Source organism: Sciurus vulgaris (assembly GCF_902686455.1).
Source record: "Sciurus vulgaris genome assembly, chromosome: 16".
Lineage (NCBI taxonomy): Eukaryota > Metazoa > Chordata > Mammalia > Rodentia > Sciuridae > Sciurus > Sciurus vulgaris.
In genome coordinates, this window is record NC_136477.1 from 6,283,695 (window position 1) to 6,304,855 (window position 21,161).

At 51.3% G+C, this 21,161-nt stretch overlaps 1 protein-coding gene across 6 annotated transcripts in view; it reads left to right on the forward strand.

Annotated features, from left to right (window-relative positions):
- Nucleotides 1–7,259, forward strand: part of NFILZ (NFIL3 like basic leucine zipper) — a 59,986-nt gene extending 52,727 nt beyond the window's left edge. For 5 of the 6 annotated variants that reach the window (XM_079115557.1, XM_079115555.1, XM_079115556.1 and 2 more), the window contains one exon: nucleotides 6,161–7,259. In XM_079115557.1, the coding sequence (XP_078971683.1) occupies nucleotides 6,161–7,045 (885 nt within the window). In that variant the 3' untranslated portion in view covers nucleotides 7,046–7,259. Of the gene's footprint in view, nucleotides 1–5,573; nucleotides 5,909–6,160 lie in introns of those variants that run through there. The other variant, XM_079115559.1, reaches the window with a different exon arrangement.
- The last annotated feature ends 13,902 nt before the right edge of the window (nucleotides 7,260–21,161 follow it).

The window sequence follows — 21,161 nt, forward strand, 5'->3', positions numbered from 1 at the left end:
ATGAGTGACGAGGGAGGCCTTGCCGGTGCCTGGCTCAATACGTGTGGCTTCTTTTTGGAGGCAGGCGGGCTGGAGCAGGGCGGAGAACAGGGGCGGGGACAGCCAGTGCTCGGGAGTCCTCCGCTGGGTGCTCATCCGAGGGAAAATCGCAGCGGAAGAGACATCTGCGCTCCTGTCTCTCTGGGGGCCGAGCAGAGCTCCGGACGCCACTGGTCAGGGCGGCTGCGGAGGACTAGGTGGAGCTGACCAGGCCATCTGGGCGGGGGCCACTTTCCTGTTTCTGCGCCCGCTCTGGCCGCTTCACAAGGGGTGGCTCTGCCTCACACCCTCCCTAGTGCTTCCTCCGTGACCACAGGAAGGCCCAGCCCTGCGGCGTCTTCTCTAAATACACCCAGGCAGCGAAGCTATCTGCTGCCCCATCTGGGTTCCTGCGGAGGCGCGGGGGACAGCGGTCGGGGGTCTCAGACTGAGCCACAGTGAGGACGGACTCAGGCAGGGAGCACCCCAGTGAGACCGAGCAGTCCTCCACCTCACGGGCTTTGCGTGAGAGCCGGCTGCCCCAGAGCCACTCAGCCTGTCCTGCCTTTTATCTGACCACCTGTCTATGCTGGGCCTTCTTCCCTGGGCATTTGCTGGCTCTGGTTTGATTTTTAGAAACTGTATTTTTTTTTTTTTTTTCTTTCTAAATGGCTAATAATAATTGTAAGTGGGTATGGGGTAAAGTGTGGCAATCAAACCGTGTATAAAATAGGGGATAAACAAATCGGGGTAATGAGCCTTCCCATCTCCTTACCACTGTGTGTGTGTGTGTGTGTGTGTGTGTGTGTGTGTGTGTGTGTGTGTGTAGTTCTCCAGGAGCTTCACAGTGGGCTCTCGCCAGCCCACTGAGCATCTTCCTCCTGCGGGGTGGTACCTGTCACCCACCCAGCCCGCTTTGAGCTCCAGTGACCACTTCTTCAACTTTTTTAGCTGTGAGTGGGAATGGGCAGTTCTTGCCTTTCTGTGCCTGGCTTGCTTCACACAACATAATGTCCCCAGGGTCATCCGTGTTTCCCCAAGTGACAAGATTTCATTCCTTTTTTAATGACTGAATAATTCTCCTCATGCATTTAAACCATGTTTTCTTTATCCACTTGTCCGTCAGCGGACACTTGGTCGGCTCTGTCCCTTGGCCACTGTGAACCGCGCTGCAGTGGTTTCTTGGGGTCCGTGTACAGGAGAGCAGGACAGCAGGATCACATGGTAGCTCTAGTTGGTGTGGCTTTGAGGACCCTGCTGGTGTCCCCACCCTGCTTCCAACCCAGTCCTGTTCAAGCCACCTCAGGATGGCATCTTTCAGAGACTGGCTCCAGAACACCGGGGTGGCCTTGGTCCCCACCCTGGGTGCCCATCAGTTCTTGGGCTGTGGTCAGCATCCCCTGAAGTTGGAATGATTGTTGGGATCACCTCTGAGGTCCCCCAGGACAGGCCAGGCTGGTGGCAGAGGATGCTGTATCTGGGACTTGTCCAGCTGGGACTCAGATGAGCTGCTGGGAAGTGGATGTCCCAGGCCCAGCTACTCGGGGAGAGAGGAATGGCGCCTGTCCCTTTAGTATTGCCTCCTCTCATCCACTCTTCCTCTGCTTCTAATTCCTTATTCAAATATTCTTGCATTTATTGGTTTATTAAAAAATATTTGTACATTTAATGTTTCCTTCCAAATATGTTAATGTAGTTAAAGGTTCATTCCAAAAATATAGTGCCTAATGATTCATTAAAAAAAAAATCTGTGGTTGGGCACAGTGGCTCATGCCTGTAATCCCAGCAGCTTGGGAGGCTGCGGCAGGAGGATCGAGAGTTCAAAGCCAGCCTCAGCAACTCAGCGAGACCCTGTCTCTAGATCAAATACAAATAGGGTCGGGGATGTGGCTCAGTGGTTGAGTGCCCCTGAGTTCAATCCCTAATACCAAAAAAAAATCCCCCAAACCCTGCATATTTATTGGTTCATTGTAAAATATTCATGTACCCAAAGTGTTTAGTGAAGCATAAACATTTCACGTGCAAGTAGGTTTGAGAACCTCTAAGTCAAACAAAACTGAAACTTATTTTTGCAGGACCTCTCTGAGCCTTTAGTGTATTTTGTGATTCTCCTTTAAGGAAGGAGGTAATAGGGTTTTTCAGAATGTCTTTGCTTATTTATTTATTCATAGTTTGGAGCAGAGGCCCGTTAGGATGTCCTTTGGGAAACGTGGACTTCGGATCATGGTCAAAGTTCCCTGGAATGTCGTTATTTGACTGTGTATGCCTTTATCCTCCTGCAAACACCACCTGAATTATCTTATGCAGCCACAGACACTAAGGTCAAGAGCTGGTGGCCCAGAGGAAAAAACTAAATTTAAGAAAGAACATTGGAGAAGGAAAATATGTACTCCCAATCCAAGAAAGCTGCTACCATTTTTTAATTTTAACTTATTTTTATTGTAGACAAATGGGATACATGTTGTTTCTGTTTGTACATGGAGTAACAGCATACCATTTGTGTAATCATACATTCACATAAGGTAATGAGGTTTGATTCATTCTGTTATTTTTTTCCTCCCCCCCATCCCTCCCACCTCTCTTTTCCCTCTATACAGTCCCTCCTTCCTCCATTCTTGCCCCCCCCCCCCCTCCCATTATGTGTCATCATCCACTTATCAGTGAGATCATTCGCCTTTTGGATTTTTGAGATTGGCTTATCTCACTTAGCATGATATTCTCCAATTTCATCCATTTGCCTGCAAATGCCATAATTTTATTATTCTTTATGGCTGAGTAATATTCCATTGTATATATATATATACCACAGTTTCTTTATCCATTCATCAATTGAAGGGCATCTAGGTTGGTTCCACAGTCTGGCTATGGTAAATTGAGCAGCTATGAACATTGATGTGGCTGTATCTCTGTAGTATGCTGATTTTAAGTCCTTTGGGTATAGGCCGAGGAGTGGGATAGCTGGGTCAAATGGTGGTTCCATTCCAAGTTTTCTAAGGAATCTCCACACTGCTTTCCAAAGTGGCTGCACTAATTTGCAGCCCCACCAGCAATGTATGAGTGTACCTTTCTCCCCACATCCTCTCCAACACCTATTGTTGCTTGTATTCTTGATAATCGACATTCAAATTGGGGTGAGATGGAATCTTAGTGTAGTTTTGATTTACATTTCTCTTATTACTAAAGATGGTGAACATTTTTTCATATGTTTGTTGATTGCTTGTAGATCTTCTTCTGTGAAGCATCTGTTCATATCCTTAGCCCATTTGTTGATTGGGTTATTTGTATTCTTCGTGTAGTTTTTTGAGTTCTTTATAGATTCTGAAAATTAGTGCTCTATCTGAAGTATGAGTGGCAAAGGTATTCTCCCACCCTGTAGACTCTCTCTTCACATTGCTGATAGTTTCCTTTGCTGAGAGAAAGCTATTTAGTTTGAATCTATCCCAGTTGTTGATTCTTGCTTTTATTTCTTGTGCTATGGGAGTCCTGTTAAGGAAGCCTGATCCTAAGCCAACAAGTTGAAGATTTGGACCTACTTTTTCTTCTATAAGATGCAGGGTCTCTGGTCTGATTTCAAGGTCCTTGATCCATTGTGAGTTGAGTTTTGTGCAGGGTGAGAGATAGGGATTTAGTTTCATTCTGTTGCATATGGATTTCCAGTTTTCCCAGCACCATTTGTTGAAGAGGCTATCTTTTCTCCATTGCATATTTTTGGCACCTTTGTCTAGTATGAGAAAATTGTATTTATTTGGGTTTGTGTCTGTGTCCTCTATTCTGTACCATTGATCTACCTGTCTATTTTGGTGCCAATACCATGCTGTTTTTGTTACTATTGCTTTGTAGTATAGTTGAAGTTCTGGTATTGCGATACCCCCTGCTTCATTCTTCCTGCTAAGGATTGCGTTAGCTATTCTGGGTTTCTTATTCTTCCAGATGAATTTCATGATTGTTGCTCTATTTCTGTAAGGTACATCATTGGGATTTTAATTGGAATTGCATTGAATCTGTACAGCACTTTTGGTAGTATGGCCATTTTGACAATATTAATTCTGCCTTTACAATACTAATTCTGCCTGCTGCTACCACTTTTTAATTTTGTGGGTACTGGGAATTGAAGCCCAGGGGCACTCTACCACTGAACTACATTCTCAGCCCTTTTATTTTTAATTTTTGAGACAGGGCCTGTGAAGTTGCTGAGGCTGCTTCAAACTTCTTGTCCTCCTGCCTCAGTCTCCTGAATTGCTTGGATTACAGGTGTGCACCACCACATCTGGCTAAAAGCTACCACCATTTATCTCAAAACTAAGTGCTGAGTTTCTTGGTGGCCAAAGCAAACAGGGAAATGTGGGTTTCATGGTTTTTGGCTGGCAGTTCAGTAGGAAGGCCAAACACTCTCCATCTGAACAGGTCGTTTTCATCCATTTGTTCATTCATCCACTCAACAATTAATGAATTTACCACCACTTACTATTTACAAACACAATGTTAGGTACCAAGGATAAAATGGTGGACAAAAAAGGCATCTGACCATCCATTCATTCATCTCCATCCAACCACCCATCCATTCACTCATCCACCCATACTTCTAGCCTTCCATCTCATCTATCTATCCATGTTCATCCATCCATCCATGTTCATCCACCCATCCATCTCCATTCATTCATCTTCCACCCACCCATCTCCATCTATCCATCCATCTCCATCCATTTCCAATCCATCCATCCATCTTCATCTACCCACCCACCCGTCCTTCCTTCCATCCACCCATCTATCCATTCATCTATCCATCCATCCATCCATCCATCCATCCATCCATCCACTCATCTCCATCCATCAATCCATCCGTCTACAACCCGTCCATCTATCCATCCATTTTCAACCCATCCATCCACCCATCCATCCATCCAACTCCAATCCATCCACCCATCTCCATTCACCCATTCATCTCTATCTGTCTATCCATCCATCTCCAACTGATCCATCCATTCATTCATCCATATCCATCTACCCATCCACCTATCTCCACTCACCCATTTCCATCCACCCATCCATAAGCCCCAGGTCATCCACCACCCATCCTTCCCTCTGCGCCCTCACCCACTCACCATCTGTCCTTCCATCTTGTGCATTCATCAGTTCACTCTCACCCACCCTCCACTGCCCTAGCCCAGTGCACATTCACTCACTGCATCTGACACTTGCTCACCCATCCATCAATCTGCTATGCTATTTCATGTGCTCGGAACGTACTCCCCAGATTCATGTTAACAGTATTTAACAGGCCTTTGGAAAGTGACTGAGTCACGAGGACCCCTCCTCTGTGAGTAGCCGAATCATTCATGGATTAGCAGATCAATGGGCTATGGCGGGAGAGGCTGTGCTGTGAGTCCCTCTGGCGTCCTTGCTCCGTCTTGCCATGTGATGCCTTCTGCCATGTTATGGTGTAGCAGGGAGGCCCTTAGCAGATGTTGTCTCCTGCACAATGAGCTAAGTAAACTTGTATTCTTTATGAATTATCCTCTCGTCTCAGGTATTTGATTCAGCAACAGAAAGTGGACTAAGACGCCTTCCAAGAGTCCCTTCATTCACAGAGACTAATTAAAAGGTACCCTTTCATTACTAGGTGTCTTTCCATCTGTCCACTTATTCATTCCTTGGTTCCATCTGTCCCTCGAAAATCCAGGCACAGACGGAGGATTTTGTCGTGTAATCTGGGCACATTCAGATGAACGGCCGCTTATCTTTTGACGCCCACTTGGCCAGCTGAACTCCATGGTCACGCATTCTCTCTTTCTAGGTTCAGCCTCCTTCTGTCTTCCTTGGGTCTCCGAGAATTTTACCCTGGACCTCAGATTAAGCTGAGCCCTTGGCTTGTTTCCTGACCTTCTCAGTGGTAAGGGGAATGCTGGGGAAGCAGCCCACGTCCTCCGGACTGGCTCTCCATGGTGGCTGTGGGATGCTCTGGAGCCTCCTCTGGCCAAGCAGCCTCCCTGGAGGCCTTGCTAAGTCCTTCCTCCCGCAGGTGTCGGGCCGCCCACCAGCTGCCCCTCCAACGGTGATGCCGGAGACACAGGATAGACCAGAGGGCAAGGTCATCTGGGTCGACCCCCTGCGTTCAGTCCAAGACCTCTTTCCTCTTCCCTAGGTCCCTCAGGTAGCCATGGACGTGGATGTACTGGGCCCGCCCGACGTAACTCGAGGTCCCAGCAGGACTCTGTGGGTGGCTCGGGGCAGGGGCCCAGCTGTGCGACGGCAGAGGGAATTCATACCGGAGGAGAAGAAGGATACTGTTTACTGGGAGAAGCGGAGGAGGAATAACGAGGCGGCCAAGAGATCCCGGGAGAAGCGACGTCTCAACGACGTGGCCGTGGAGAGCAGGCTGGCCGCGCTGCTGGAGGAGAATGCCCTGCTCAGGGCCGAGTTGCGGGCCCTCAAGCTGCGCTTGGGCCTCCTGCCTCCGGTTGGTGGCCCCCGGGTCTCGCCGCTGCAGGCCCTGCTGTGGGAGTCTCCCTGGACTGGGGACTCCCTTCCTGTGGCGGAGCCGCTCTCGTGTCTGCTTGGCTCCCGCGGTGGCCTCAAAGGGCCCTGTTCCCTGGATGCTGGGATTCCAGGATGTCGGGGCTGCCTGGTGGCTCAGGGGTGGGCTGGCCTGGCTTCTTCCTCCCGGTTCTCCCCGGAGTCTGCTGCCCTGGCCCCCGAGAAAATTGACATGGCCTTGCGGGCTGCCCTCCCGTCTGCCCTCTTCAGGTGTCACCTCTTGGATGGGCACGTGGGGTCCAGACCAGAGCTCAAGCCTTGCTGGGGACTGTGGCCACCCGTGCCCCCTGGATGCCGGGCCTCAGGGCCCTCAGATGTGCTGCTGGCACCCTCTGCAGACCCCACGGGGCTTCCTGCCACCGTGACCTGCCTAGGCCCAGGGAGCAGTCCTCAGGGTCTGGCTCAGCCCTCCCTGCCCCACAAATTGCGCATCAAATCCCAAGCCTTGGGCAGGGTGTCTGGAGGCTGGGTGGGTGGCCAGGCCCCTCTCTGAGGGCTTCCCCGGTGAGTTCAGCCTATGATGGGCTGAGTGGGATCGGGCATGGTTTGTCCAGGGGGGAGTGGCTTGGCCTTGGCCAGCTCCCAGAGCCAGGCCTGTGGGAAGGAGGCGGCTCCTGGCTGGGACAGGTCCCTCTTGTGTCCAGACAGGCTCTAAGTGCAGGGCCTGAGGTCCCATCCTGGGTTCCATCGTGGTGGCTGCCCCGCCCTAACCCGTTCAGCCACCCACCCAGCCCTGCAGTCATCCCCTGCCCACTGTGGTCCCTGGGCCCACCACCCACTCACCCACCATCTTTCCACCTGTCCGTCATCCTGCCCTGCAGCTGTTCATCCAGTCACTCATCCCTGTGCTTCATCTTTCACCCATTTATTTAGGACCCCCTGGTCCCCTCTTCCACCCACTCGAGACCTTTGGATCCTCCCTCTGTGCCCCGCTTAGTGATAAGGGTGGCCGTGATTTCTCTTCTGGGGAGAGAGTGACCGAGGGCCCCAGGACAGAGCGGTAACAACGCCTCAGGGTGTTTAAGTCCTCACTTCTCGGGCCTCGGTTTGGAATTCAGCTGCCTCCCGTCTGCAGGGCTTCCTCCGTGTCTTGGAATGGGGTCCTGAGCTGCTGGAACAGGTCAGCAGCCACCAGGTGGACACACCCTGCTGGATGGAGGAAAGAGCCATTCTGCAGGGAGGAGCCCCAGGCCCCAGGCCCCCGGAGCTCCCTGGAGCCCCTGCCCTTCTCCATTTCTCACTCAGGATCCATACATATATTTTTCTTTTTTTTCAGAGATTTTGTTACATTCTGAGTAAAAAGATCCCAGCTCCAATGGCTGAGAGGGCTGGTGGCAGGAGGCTCCTGGGCCCCGGAGCCGTGCAGAGCACTGGGGTCCCCGGCCAGGGGGGGCCAAGCCTCAGTAGCAAACCCAGCTGGGGGGCCCCGCCCGTCCTCAGCCCCTGGGTTCATGGCGGCCACGAAGGTGTTCAGGGTGCCTCCCTCTCGCCAGCATGGCCGGGGGCAGCATCACTGCGTGGGTCGCACACCGTGAGCCCTCAATAATGAATGTTAACTCCTGTGTCTTTGTTTTGTACCACGCCCTCATGTTCCCTGAGTAGTGCTCTTAGAAGACATGCCTTCTCATTCTTCAAAATTCCTTCCTTTCACCCGAAGCGTGCTTTTTTGTCAATGCTATTTATATATGATGGCTGTTGAAACTAGATATGAATCAGTTATTCATTTATCATATACACATTTTCAACAAATATCTTTTTGAGATGTCAAATAGAAACTGAATGGGGGAAATAGTGACTTGGATTGAGAGTTCATGAAAAGAGGAAACTCATACAAATGTCTAGAACATTCATTCAAGACGCATTGATTGTTCTGTGCTGGGTCCAGGGACCACAGGTGTGACCTCTACCTTTCCAGAACGACTGGACAGCTGGTAACTTTCCATGTGGTTTCCTGGAAGCTGTCTTGTAAGAACCCTGGAGCACTTCCCACCCTGAGGTTATGTCTGTCAGACTCATAATTGACTTGGGGACCTCATTTTAGGATGCTATGCAACCAGGTGTTACCTTTCCTCTTCCACTCATCCTTTCGGATCTCTTTGGATATGAATGCATACAGTTACCTTTCTGCTTCGGATGTATCTGGCTCATGTAGAATGTGCAATAAATGTTGAGTGATAGTTTCTGACTGCTCTCATTTGTGATTTCTGGGGGCAGAGATAATTGAGTTGAATATGTTCACGTGACCACATTTCTTTCTGGTCTGGAGGGATTCTCAGACACATCCTGGCGGGACCCTGTGTTACCTGGATTCTTCATATTCAAATGGAGTCCCAGGGCCAGTGATATCAGCATGGCCCAAGAGGTCATTAGAAATGCAGAATCTCATGCCCCTCACAGAACAGCTCAACCCGAATGTGCCTTTAATTAAGATCTGCGGGTGATCCACATGCCCATTAAAGTTTGAGGAGCATTAATCCAGAGTACAGATTTTCAAGCACTTCCTGGTGGGGCCACAGGGTACATGCTTTTGGCTTTGCTGGGAGATGGCCTCTGTTGCAGCTACTCCGTTCCACCACTGTAGCATGAAAACAGCCACAGACAATATATAAGCAGATGACCATGACTGTGTTCCAATAAAACTTTATCGATGAAAGATGTGACCAGGTTTAGCCCGTGTGACATGGTTTGCTGATTCCTGCTCTGAGTTGTGCATTCAGACGTGGGATCCTGGATCCTGGGGGTGCTTGTCGTTAACACTGATAATTCCAAGATGTTCCCCAGAGTAGCATTACCAATTTACACTCCTCTGCATGCAAGGGAATTTTCCTGCTCTGAAATTTGTGTTCTCCACTCATGGCCAACACTTTTGATTTGGTGCTGGGGATTGAACTCGGGGCACTTTACTGAACTGTACCCAAAACCTTGTTTTTTTATTTGTTCTTATTAGTTATAAGACAGTAGAATGTATTATGACTTATTGTGCATATATGGCGTATAACTTCTCATTCTTCTGGTTGGTTGTACACCATGTGTAGTTACATTGGTTGTATGGCCATGTATGCACAGGACAGTCATGTCTGATTCATTCTACTGTCTTTCCTGTTCCTATCTCCCTCCCTTCCCTTTATCCCCCTTTTTATACTCCAAAGTACTTATATTCTTCCCTGACACCCTCTCCTACTTATTGTGAGTTAGCATCCACATATGAGACAGAACATTTGGCCTTTGGTTTTTATTTTTATCTTGAGACAGGGTATTGCTAAGTTACTGAGGTTGGCCTCAAACTTGGAAATCTCCTACCTCAATCTCCAAAGTCACTGGGTTTACAGGCATGAGCCATCAGGCCTGACTCAACACTTGGTTTTGATGGACTTTTTGACTTTTTACATTGAGTGGGTGTAAAATAATTTAATCTACATTCCTCTGTTGAATGTCTTTGCTAAGATCCATTGGCCACTGGATTATCTTCTCTAAAAAATTACCTCTTCTGTACCTTTTCCTTATTGATTTCTCAGAGCTCTTTATATATTCTAGATACACATTCTTCATCAAGAACATCACATGCTTTTCACCCAACTCATCTTTAATTTATTCACAGCATATTCTATTGTACAAAAGTTTGAAAACTGGATGTAACCAAATTTTTCAATCTTTTCTTTTATGGTTTGTACTTTTTTTTTTTTTTTTTTTTTTTTTGTGGTACTGAGGATTGAACCCAAGGGTACTTTACCACTGAGCTACATCCCAACCCCTTTTTATTTTTTGAGACAAGTTCTTGTTAAGTTGCTTGGGCTGGCCTTGAACTTGTGATCCTCCTGCTTCAACCTCCCAAGTCACTTGGATTTCAGTGCCTAGTTTGATTTTTTCTATGTATGAAGGTCATAAAGATAGTCTAATGTGGGATAGATGGTCTTCTATCATCATGTTTCAGGCCCTGGTGAAAAAGTAATAAACAAAACAGATGTATTTTCTGCCTCTGTGGTCTGACAGTCTAGTGAGGGAGGCAGATTTAAAAAAATAACAAAACAAACAAGTGAGAAAAATGTATCGTAGGACCAATCATGGTAAGAATTTCATGGAGAAAAGAGAGGTCTAGGGCTTGGGAAAGCTAGCAGTGGGTGGGTTGCAGATGGAACAGAAAGATCAGGAAGGGTTTGCTGAGAAAGAGATGTTTGCACAGGGTCGAAGCAGATGAGGGAGTGAGTCATACATGAACCCAGGGAAAACCATCCCTTAGCAGAGAGCACAGTCCATGCAAAGGCCCTGAGGCAGGACCATGCCTGGTGTCTGGAGGGCCATTGAGGTGGCCCATGTAGCTGGAGCAGAGTGAGCATGGGGGAGAGAGGGAGGTGACCGGGAAGATCGTGTGGGTCTTTGTGGGTCAAGACAAGGACTTGGGCTTCCTCTCTGAGTGAGTGAGTGGCGGGGGTTTCTGAGCACATTTCTGCTGTAACTGTCCTGTAACCCCCATCCTGTGGTGTATGAGGCTGAGTGAAAATAAATAAGCCCAACACACAGGTGCAGGAGGTGCTCTTGCTCGGCGGGTGGGGGTGCTGGCCACAGTGCCGCCTGTGACTCATCTCCCTGCCCTCAGAGCCAGGGTGCTCCTCCTGCCACCCGGGTAGAGCTGCCCCAGGGTGGAATCATGGAGGGGAAGCAGCCACGTTCCCCCTTCTGTTTCATGAAGCTGCCTGGCGCTAAGTCATCTTCTTTGACAAGCATGGGGGGCAGGTGTCAGGTATGGTCACCCGATGTGGGAAGGTGAGGGGCAGGAGGTCAGTGGGTCAGCAAGAGAGTGGCCGGGAAGGGCCCTGGGGCATCATGGTGGGCTGGAGGCCAGCAGGAGGTAAGGTGGCTCCAGCCGGTGACCTGGGTGGGGAGAGGAGGGCCCGCTCCCCGGGGGCTGGAAGGAGGTGATGGTGAATCCCACAGTCCGTCATCCACGAAGGGCAGCCCCGTCCTGGCCACCAGGCCCGATCTCTGGCCACCTGGCCTGGTCCAGTGTTTTTTTTCCCCCTGCATTTTGTTGAATGCTCAGGAAAAAGCTTCTCTGCTGCTCCCCACGGACGGTTGGGGAAACCGAGGCTCAGAGTGGCTATGACCTTGCTCCCCCCGCGCGGCTGGGGCGGGCCTGGGGTGCTCTCCCTGCCTCCAACGATGCTCCCCTCCCGCCTTCTGGCCTTCCCCAGCGCCGCCTCCCCGAACGTCGGCTCTGAGGTTGCCCCGTGCAGGGTGGTGTAGCAGGGGCCCTGAATAGGGGTTGAAAGAATCCACGGTCAGGGGGGAACACAGGACTCTCGGCGGTCACTCCCATTGGGTCCGATCCCCCCTGCTTTAGAATCCGCCTCCTGGAGGCTGGAGGCCCACGGGAGCCTCCCGCGCTGGACATGTTGGAAGGCCCGCTCTCCCGCTTGGCTGTGCGGATGAATATTACTGAATTGAATCTGAGGGTTTTTCTCTTTTCTTTTCTTTTCTTTTCTTCTGTACCAGGGATTGAACCCAGGGACACTTACCCACTGAGCCACATGCCCAGCCCTTTTTATTTAGAGACAAGGCCTCGCTAAGTTGCTGAGGCTGGCTTTGAACTCGCCATCCTCCTGCCTCAGCCTCCTGAGCGGCTGGGATTACAGAAGAAGGCCACCGGCACTCTGCAGAATTTGAGTTTTGATAAAGAAGCAGGGGCGGAGGGAGACAAGCAAAAGCAGATGTTATGATTCCCTTATTATTATTTTCTCTTTAAAAGGGTTTGACTTTATTTCTTATAGAATTCTCTCTACATTAATGAATTTAATGGTATCACTAATTAATTGTAGAGACCCAATTAATGAAAAGTTGGTCAGTCATGGCAATAGCCTCTTCAATACTTGTTGATTTTATTTTGTTTTAAAATTTGTTCTAATTTGTTGTACTTGATGGTAGAATGCATTCATTTATTCCTCATTTATTCACTCACAACTTCCCAGAGACAGAATGAAACCTATTCCTTGCTTTGGCAAAGGAGATGGATAACCCCGTGAACAAAATAAATGATCAGATAATGCCAAATGTGGAGGCTAGGCATTCAGACGCTGGGCAGATCAGGGAAGGTCTATCTGAGGAGGTGACATTTGAACTGGGACCTAGAAAACTGAGTCAGTGAAGAAAGCCAGTCACAACAGGTCATTGCTAAGTCCACTTATATGGAATATTCTGGTCAGGCAGATCCGGGTAGACAGAGGGCAGGTGGGTGGTTGCCGAGGGGCTGCGGGAAGGAGAGGAACCGGTGGGAGTGACTGTTACTGGATGGACTTTGTTTTGGGGTGATGAAAATATTTTAAAGACCAGGTGGTGGTTGCAGAACCTCGTGAATGTGGCAGAGGCCATACTGGCTTGTGCACCTTGGAGGGGTTGATGTTACGTGAATTTCACCCCCGTTAAAAAGGAGTGTGCCCTGCCCAGGAGGCGGGTGGGCGTCCGGGAGACTGGGAGGAACAGGGGTCGGGAGGTGGGCGCAGAATGCAAGGGTGCGGGGACGGAGGTGGGCCTTTCCTGGGTCTCCGCCTGGACTCGGCCCCCCTCGGGATGAGGGGCTCCTCCCAGCCTTGGCTTTGCAGGTGGGTGTGCGTGGACGCCCGGGTCCCGAGGGCCTGGCCCCGAGGGTGCGTGACGTCAGCGTGCACCTGCAGGTCTGTGTGCGGGGGGCCGCGCAGGGACCCCCTCGAGTCTCTCCCTGTGCCCCCCGTGACCGTTGCAAGGGCTGAATCCTTGTGGAGGCGGCGGGTGGGTCCCTCCCCTGAGGTCACTGCCGTGGCCCGTGGCCCCATCTCTGCGCCCTGCGAAGGTCCTGGGGCAGCCGCGCCGTACTGTAAGTTCTGGGAAACCCCGCCCTGTGGTTTGCGGGCCCCTGCCCACCTCCCCTGCCCCCCGCGGGGCCTGGGCCACTGTCTTCCGGTCTGGGGGGCGGGGTGGGGGAGAAGCGCTAGGAAACCCGTCCCGGCCGGTGGAGAGGAGAGGCTGCTTGCGACGCCTTGGGTCTGCCTCTCTGGGCCTCAGTTTCCCCCCTGCGGAGGGGCAATGGCCATTTCTGCCTGGCAGGGCTGTGGGTGAGCGTCGCGGAGCACACGGGCGCAGGCGGTGAGAGTGTGGCGGGTCACCACGAGCCACTTCCCGAGGGGCTTCCCGGCCTCCAGCCTCCAGCCTCCATCCTCGCCTGCACCCAGAGTGCCCGCACCCCTCTCCCCGGCTTCAGCCCAGCCACGGTTCAGGCAGAAGCGCATCTCCTCAGGGAACGGGGGACAAAATGGCTCTGGGGGGGGGGCAGGAGATCGGGGGTTTAAATGCCGGCTCAGCTGCGGGAACTGGGCCGCCTTCCGCAGGCCATGGGGCACTTCTGCCTCGGCCTCCCCGGGTGGGCTCTGCCCATCCATGTTTCTAAGTCTCTCTGGTGAAGGACCTTCTGAGAGGGGGACCCTTACCCTGATGCCCTCCACCCCAAGCTCCTTCTTCCGATGCTATGCCGCCGTCCTTCGCTGGGTCTGTAGCTGTTCTTACCACAAATCAGAGGTTTGTGCTGGAGGCTGAGTCTTGTGCTTCCGCTCACCCCTCCAGAGCGCAGCTTGGAATCTGCTCACTTCCTGGCACCACCGCCCTCCCTCACTTCTTGTGGTTTCTCAGAATGCACTCTGGTTGCCCCAGACCGTGCCATGTCCCTGCTCTTAATCCTTCCATGGCTCCCCATTGCTCTCAGGAAAAGTTCCAAAGACCTCCCTGTGGCTGTCAAATACAAACCAAATCCGGAACTAGGAAAGTGAAACTATTCCCAAGGGCCACTGCTGGGAACAGAGGAGGAACTGTCCACTGGCCTGGGGTCTGTGAGGGTGTCCAGAGTTAAGCAATGGGGTTTTCCTTTTCTGGAGGAGCACAGAGGGCCAGGAAGGAGCAGGTGTGTCAGCGGAGGGTTTGTGCTGGCCCTGCAGAGCAGAGGGTTTCCACTGAGGCCACCTGTCCTCAGGAGGGGCTGTAGGCTGGCTTCTGGTGAGCATGTCCAAATTGCAGGGGCCCATTGATCTGTGGGAGAGCAGCTCCGCTGTTAATTTATGAGGCAAAGACTAGGAATTTGGAGGGTTTGATCTTATCATAGAAAAACAAGGACCTCTGTATGAACCACGCTGGCTCATGTGTGGTCATGGGGTGGACGAGTCTTAAAGTCTGTAGTGGGCAGCTGGAAGCCCAGGGAGCTGATGATGTATGTAGTTCAAGTTCAAAGGCCGCAGCCTTAAGACCCAGAAGAGCTGCTGTTCCAGTGTCAAGGTAGGAAAAGGCCAGCATTCCAGGAGAAAGGCAGTCAGGCAGGGGGAATCCCTGCGCCCTTACTCTCTGACGGCCAACCTCTGTTCTGCTCAGGGCTTCCACTGATTGGACAAGGCCCACCTGCGTCAGGGAGGGGCATCTGCATTATTCACACTATTGATTTCAAGGTTAAACTCCTAAAATGCCTTCACAGAAACACCCTGGAAAATGTTTGACTAAGTGTCTGGACACTCCATGGCTTAGGCAAGGTGACACATATAATGAACCAGCCGGGCCGGCCTCTGTGATGCTCAGAGTGCACAGGGAGGGGACTTCACTGTTCTCCAGGTGGTGTGGTCATGGCCCACAAGGGCCTGCTTGGCCTTGCAGGTCACCTCCCTGATGTGACTCACCATCCCGGGCCACACGGACCCCTTTCCTGTTTCTCTCCCCCCAGGTTGTGGGGCCTCCGGGCCTGTGTCCTGGCAGACCCTCTGCCTGCAGTGCTCTGGCCCTGCGCTCGAGGCTGATCGCCTGTCCCGCTGCCTCCGTTCACTTCTCTTGGGGCACCGCTGCTGTCTGAAGTCCCTCTTTCTCTCCCTGTTCATCGGCTGTTCCTTTCTCTGGTCAGAAGGCTCTGAGCTGGCCGGCACGTGCTGGTTCCCGGGTACAGTGGCACCCTGGCCCCTGACCTCCTGGAAGTCACCTGCAGGGGACATCCAGGCAGGTACGTGGTACCAGCCTGGTAAATGTGAGGTTGGGTTCAAGTCCGGTGCCTGCTGGGTCTCGCAGGCCTGGCCAGTCACACGTGGGAGGTGGGCACAGGGCCCTGAGGTGGGCAGAGGGTGACTGGGGCTGAAGCGCCGAGTGGGCAGTCAGCAGGGCGCTGGGCTGCCATGGCGGGGTTCCTGATTACCCTCAGGGTCAGGGGAGCCGGTGAAGGTGACTGTGCAGGACAGCAGCACGGGCATCTTTTTCCTTAGATTTGTTTCTTGCAGAAGAGGTTTTCGGGGCTCTGGTGTGTGCCTGCAGTAGCCTGGAAGGGGCAGGGAGGGGTGCTGTGCCCGAGAGCGAGGAGCGTCCAACCTGGGCCAGGGACAGAGGGAGGTGCCACAGGAAGATGGGGTGACAGCCAGCCGGGTGGGCGTGGTCCAGCTTCTCCTGGCTGCCAACCTGGGTCAGCACCAGGGGGTTGTAGGAAGATGGATGTTTGAGGCTGGGCACTCAGCCCTTCCTTCCTCCCTTGTCGTCCTCACATTTGGCAGCTGCATCTGTCCAGTGGTTCTTGGAGACCTCGGGCGCACAGCTGGGGGTGAGGCACGGGTGCCTGCGTAAGTCCATGGGGACTCCCGCCTTTCCTCCTGGTGCTGGACGGTCCAGTTCCGCTGTGCGGGATGAGGCGGCGCGGTCCCTCCTCCGGTTCCTGCGCAGTGGAGGGACCTGGGCGGGGAGGGCCTGGGAGCTGCCGGAGCCCCAGCTGTGGTGGGTGGTGATTTCCTGCCTTGTGGCCTTTTCGGGAGTGGCCGGGCCTCTCCCGAAGGGAGAGCCTCTCCTTCCGGGTCAGGCGCTCGCGAACTCCCGACCCGCAGAACTTTCTCCGCATCTCTTTTTCAGGGCGGCGATTTGGGGCGTGGCTAATGAAATGCTCCCCGACCCAGCAAGTGAGTTTCCTCCAAATTTCAGTAATAAAAGTAAATAATGTGTCAGTGCAGTATCCTTTTTTCACATTTCATCTCTCTCTCTCTCTTTCTCCTCCTCCCCCGCCTCGTCCATAATGGGTTTTCTTTTCTTTTGTTGCCTTGTGTTATATGAGGTTGTTTTGGGGTCATGCATAAAGCCAGCTTTTCCAATGCAATATGTACTTTTTTGGGGGGGGGGTGCTGGGGATCGAACCCAGGGCCTTTGTGCTTACAAGGCGAGCACTCTACCGACTGAGCTATCTCCCCAGACCCTGTACTTTTTCTTTTTCCTGCGTGGTGTGGCGGAAGCAAGCCTGGGCCTCCCGCAGGAGCTCTACCACGGAGCGCCAGCCCCAAGGTCATATTTCTAATTGAGGTTATTTCCCATATATGAAACTCACCCCTTTAAAAAAACACTTTGCGATCTCACTCATTGGTGGGATCTGGAAAAGCAGATCTTGAAGAAGCTGAGGCTAGAGGGGCAGAGGCTGGGAGTGGGCATGCCGGGCTAGAGGGAAGCTGGTCCCAGTACTGCCTTACGGGGGTTTGGGAGGAATAAGTTCTGGGGCTCCGTCGCTGGGCAGGGGGATAGTTCTAACAACAAGGCATTGTGTATTTCAAACATAACTAAAAGCAGCCAGGCCTGGTGATGTGCAGCTGTAGCCCCAGCTATTTGGTGGCTGAGGAAGGGGCGTCCTTGAGCCCAGAGTTCCAGGCCAACCTGGACAGCACAGAGAGACCCTGCCTCTGAGAAGCTACAAGAGGATGGGAATGTACTCAGCTTAATGATACAAGTGGAAGGTAGTGAATCACCCTGATTTAATCATCCTACAATATAAACAGCACATGGTATTCTATGAGGATGTGTAGTTAGGATGTGTCCAGCAAAACCAGGATAATTCACTTTTCCACAGCGTGTAATTTGGTGACATTTTACATGCTCACCAGTGTGCAATTATCACCTCTGTTTAATTCCGGAACAGTCGCCCCCACCCCAAGGAGACCCCTGCTCATGAGCCTCTTGTGCCTCCTCTCCAGCCCAGCATCCATGCAGTATCAAAAAATTAGAACTAATAAAAAAGTTCCACAAGGAGCTAGAGGCGAGACACAGTTTCTGCACCATGGAGCCTGCCCAGCCACTGGCCTGCAGGTCAGTAGGCCACCTGGTGGGATGGTGTCACCTCTGCATGGTTGTCCAGGGGCCTCAAAGGTCAGGGGCCTCTCTCTGCTCAGACCCTCTGGGATGGGTCTCCAGGCCCTTAGTGGCCAGTGGGTCTGAGGACAAATTCCTGGCTGGACTCAGGTTGGTCTTTGGCTTGTAGTTGTACCAGCAGCCTCATCACCATTTATTGAGCACCTGTTGTGTACTGAGCAGCAGAGCCCAGTTCATGTGCTACACAGGAGGAGTTTAACAAGAGATTCATATGGAGACATTTGTTCTTTAAAACCTGCCCAGGATGCATTTACGTACAGAGTAAATTTGAAAGGTCCGGCTTTCTTCCTCAGAGGTGACTCAAATTTGAGCTGAGTCCTTCCTTCTACACTTCCAGCAGCACAGGTGTGTGATCTCACCTCATCCATATACAGGCCTCCTTTAGTGGGGTGCAGGGGCACACGCCTGTCATCCCAGCAACTCAGGAGGCTGAGGCAGGAGGATGGCAAATTTGAGGACAGCCTCAGCAACTTAGCAAGACTCTCAAATAAAATAAAAAGGGCAGGGGATGTGGGTTGGTGGCAGAGTGCCCCTGGGCTCAATCTCCTGTAACAGAACATACAGCACACACACATCCCTGGAAGGGAGCTCCATTTTATTGGTTTCAAGAGGTCAAGTCACTTGTCCAGGGTCACAGGGTGTGTGAAGAGGCGGACTCGAACTCATCTAGTCTGATGCAGCAGGAAGAAGGGACCCCAAAGGGCAGGGTTCCTCTGGGCTTCTTCAGGGTCACTCCATGCTCTTTGAGACTTGGGAGCCATTTATTCAGTGATTCAACGAATGCCTCTCGGGTGCCCCTGTGTGGTGAGGGCTCTGCTGGGAGCTGGGAGTGCAGCAGAGGGGCCTTGCCCTTCCTCAGCTGAGGTGCGGGCGGGTGACCTTACCCAGGAAGAAGGAGCCGAAAGGAAATGAGAGGACCACGCCTGAAGAAAGAAGAGAAGACAGCGGCCTGGGGGGCTGCCGGAGGAGCCCACCTAAACACCTAGCTTTAAAGCTGGACTCACTGACCCAAACCTGAGCTCGGCTACTCTGGAGGCTGAGGCAGGAGGACCACTTGAGCCCGGGAGTCCGGGCCAGCTTGGGCAACATGTGAGACCCCATCTCAAAAAATCACATACGCGCCTTCGGGCGGTCTAAAATTGCAGCCATTCAGAAGAAGCCTTGAATGAGAAGCCTGCTTTCCAGCTTCATGCCTGGGCCCCCGTTCACCTGTCCGGGAGCGTGAATCCTCATGGGTGGTCACATTTCTCCAAGGGGGTAAAAGTGGTTCTGGGGGAAGATGGGCAAAAAATGCTTTGATGTATAAGGTACGGATAAGTAAAGGATATAACAGGTGTATCCATCCTGTTGACCTTTGGGTGATTTGGGGAGAAGGTCTGCAGGTGCTTGCTGGGGGTCGTGATGAAGGGAACAGCATACTGTCCCCAAGCAGCTGCTGACGGGCCTGATAGTCTATGCTTTGTTTTTTTTTTTTGGTACCAGTGATTGAACCCAGGGCTGTTTAACCACTGAATCACATCCCCAGTCCTTCAAAAAGTGTTTTATTTCAAGATAGGGTCTTGCTAAGTGCTTAGGGCCTCGCTGAGTTGCTGAGGCTGGCTTTGAACTTTCAATGCTCTTGCCTCGGCCTCCTGAGTCACGGCCTGGCCCAGCTTAAGCGGATATCTGCATATCCATTCATTCTTTTCATACAAGTGGTAAGATACGGTTCTGGACTGCCTTTCTCCCACTCTTCATTTCAAATCTCTCTCTCTCTCTGTCGGTGCTGGGGATGGAACCCAGTGCCTTGAATAGGCTAGGCAAGCGCTGCTCCTGAGCTACACGCTGAGCCCTACTTAAAATATAATCTGTGTTCCACATCATCGGCCATTGTCTGCTGATTTCTTTATACAGTTGTGTAATATTTCTCTTGTGCTTTCTTTTCAAACAGTCTTACTTCATGTATTTATTTGTGCAGTGCTGGGAATTGAATCTGGGGCCTTGTGCCTGCTGAGCCAGCGCTTGCCACTGAGCCACATCCCCAACTCTTTGATTTTTATTTTTTATCATGGTGCTGGGGATGGAACCTAGGGCCTCCCCACTTGCTGGGCAAGCGCTTACCATTGAGCCACACCCCAGCCGTCCCTTGCATGAACACAGTTTATTTATCCCATTGGTGTGGATGGTCGCACAGTTTGTTTTGACGTTTTTCTGCAGTAAAATGCTACCGCGTGCTGCGGATAACTGTTTGCATCATTACCCATGCAAACCAATGGAATCTCAAGGAGAAATTCCTGGAAGCATCACAGCCGGCCAGAAGATGTGTGCATTTGTTTGTTATTTAAATTGACATGCAACATGCCTCTCACGGGGTTGTACAGATTTCCTCCCTCACTGCCAAGTTCAACAGTGCCAGCCTTCACACAGCCTCATCAACAGTGGGTATTATCAAACCTTTTGATCTCTGCCAACCCAATGGGTTGAAAATGATACTTCAGTATAGTTGTAATGTTCATTTCCCTTATGAAATTGAACATCTTACACTGTGTCTAAGAACTCTTTCTCTGAGAATTCAGTATTCATGCCCTTAGTTGATATGTTTCCAGGGACTGTTGTAATCTTTTTAAATTGATTTTTTTCCAAGAGCTCTTTATATATGACAGGTATTATCTCTTTGTATTAGGTGTTGCAAATAGTTTTTTTTTCTCCACTTGTCATTAAAATTATTTTATTGTCATTTGTCCTTTGACATTAGGGTGATTTTTACATCACTGTTTTGTTTTTGATGTTTACATGAAATCAACTATCTTAATGATTAAAAAATGACATCTGAGTTTTTGTCATATTAAGAAGTGGGGCTACCTTGGGTAAGATGGGAGGTAGGAAGGAACATCTTGAGCAGAGAAAATAGCACAGGCGAAGGCCCTGAGGTAGGAAGGGGATTGGCATGTACGTTAGCCAGGGTCTTCCAGAGAAGTACAATCAATAGGTTATGGAGCTTGGGGGAGACACTCATTTTAAGGAATTGGTCTATGTGGGAGGTTGGAGACCCAGGGAGGAACTGCAGCTTGAGTTTGAAGGCAGCTATTACCAGAATGCTTCCTTCCTTGGGGGAGGCAGTCTTTCTCTGTGAAGGCCGTCATCTGATTAGATGACGCTCACCCCCATGATGGAGGGTAATCTACTTGGCTCAGTCCACAGATCTGAGCGTCGATCACCCTTAAATACCTTCACAGAAACACCTAGAATGACGTTCGGCCAAATATCTGGGAACCACTACCCAGCCAAGTGGACACATGAGATTCATCAGCATACCTTCACTCCCTGTCAACTCGAAACCTGTGCGTGTCTCCTTAAACCAGGCTTAATCTCCAGATCAAGACAACGCTGAGTTCACGCTTCCACCTAATACGGGGGGACTATCCTGTGTAAATCAGAAACTCACCGACCCTTTCTGCGGAAGAGCATGT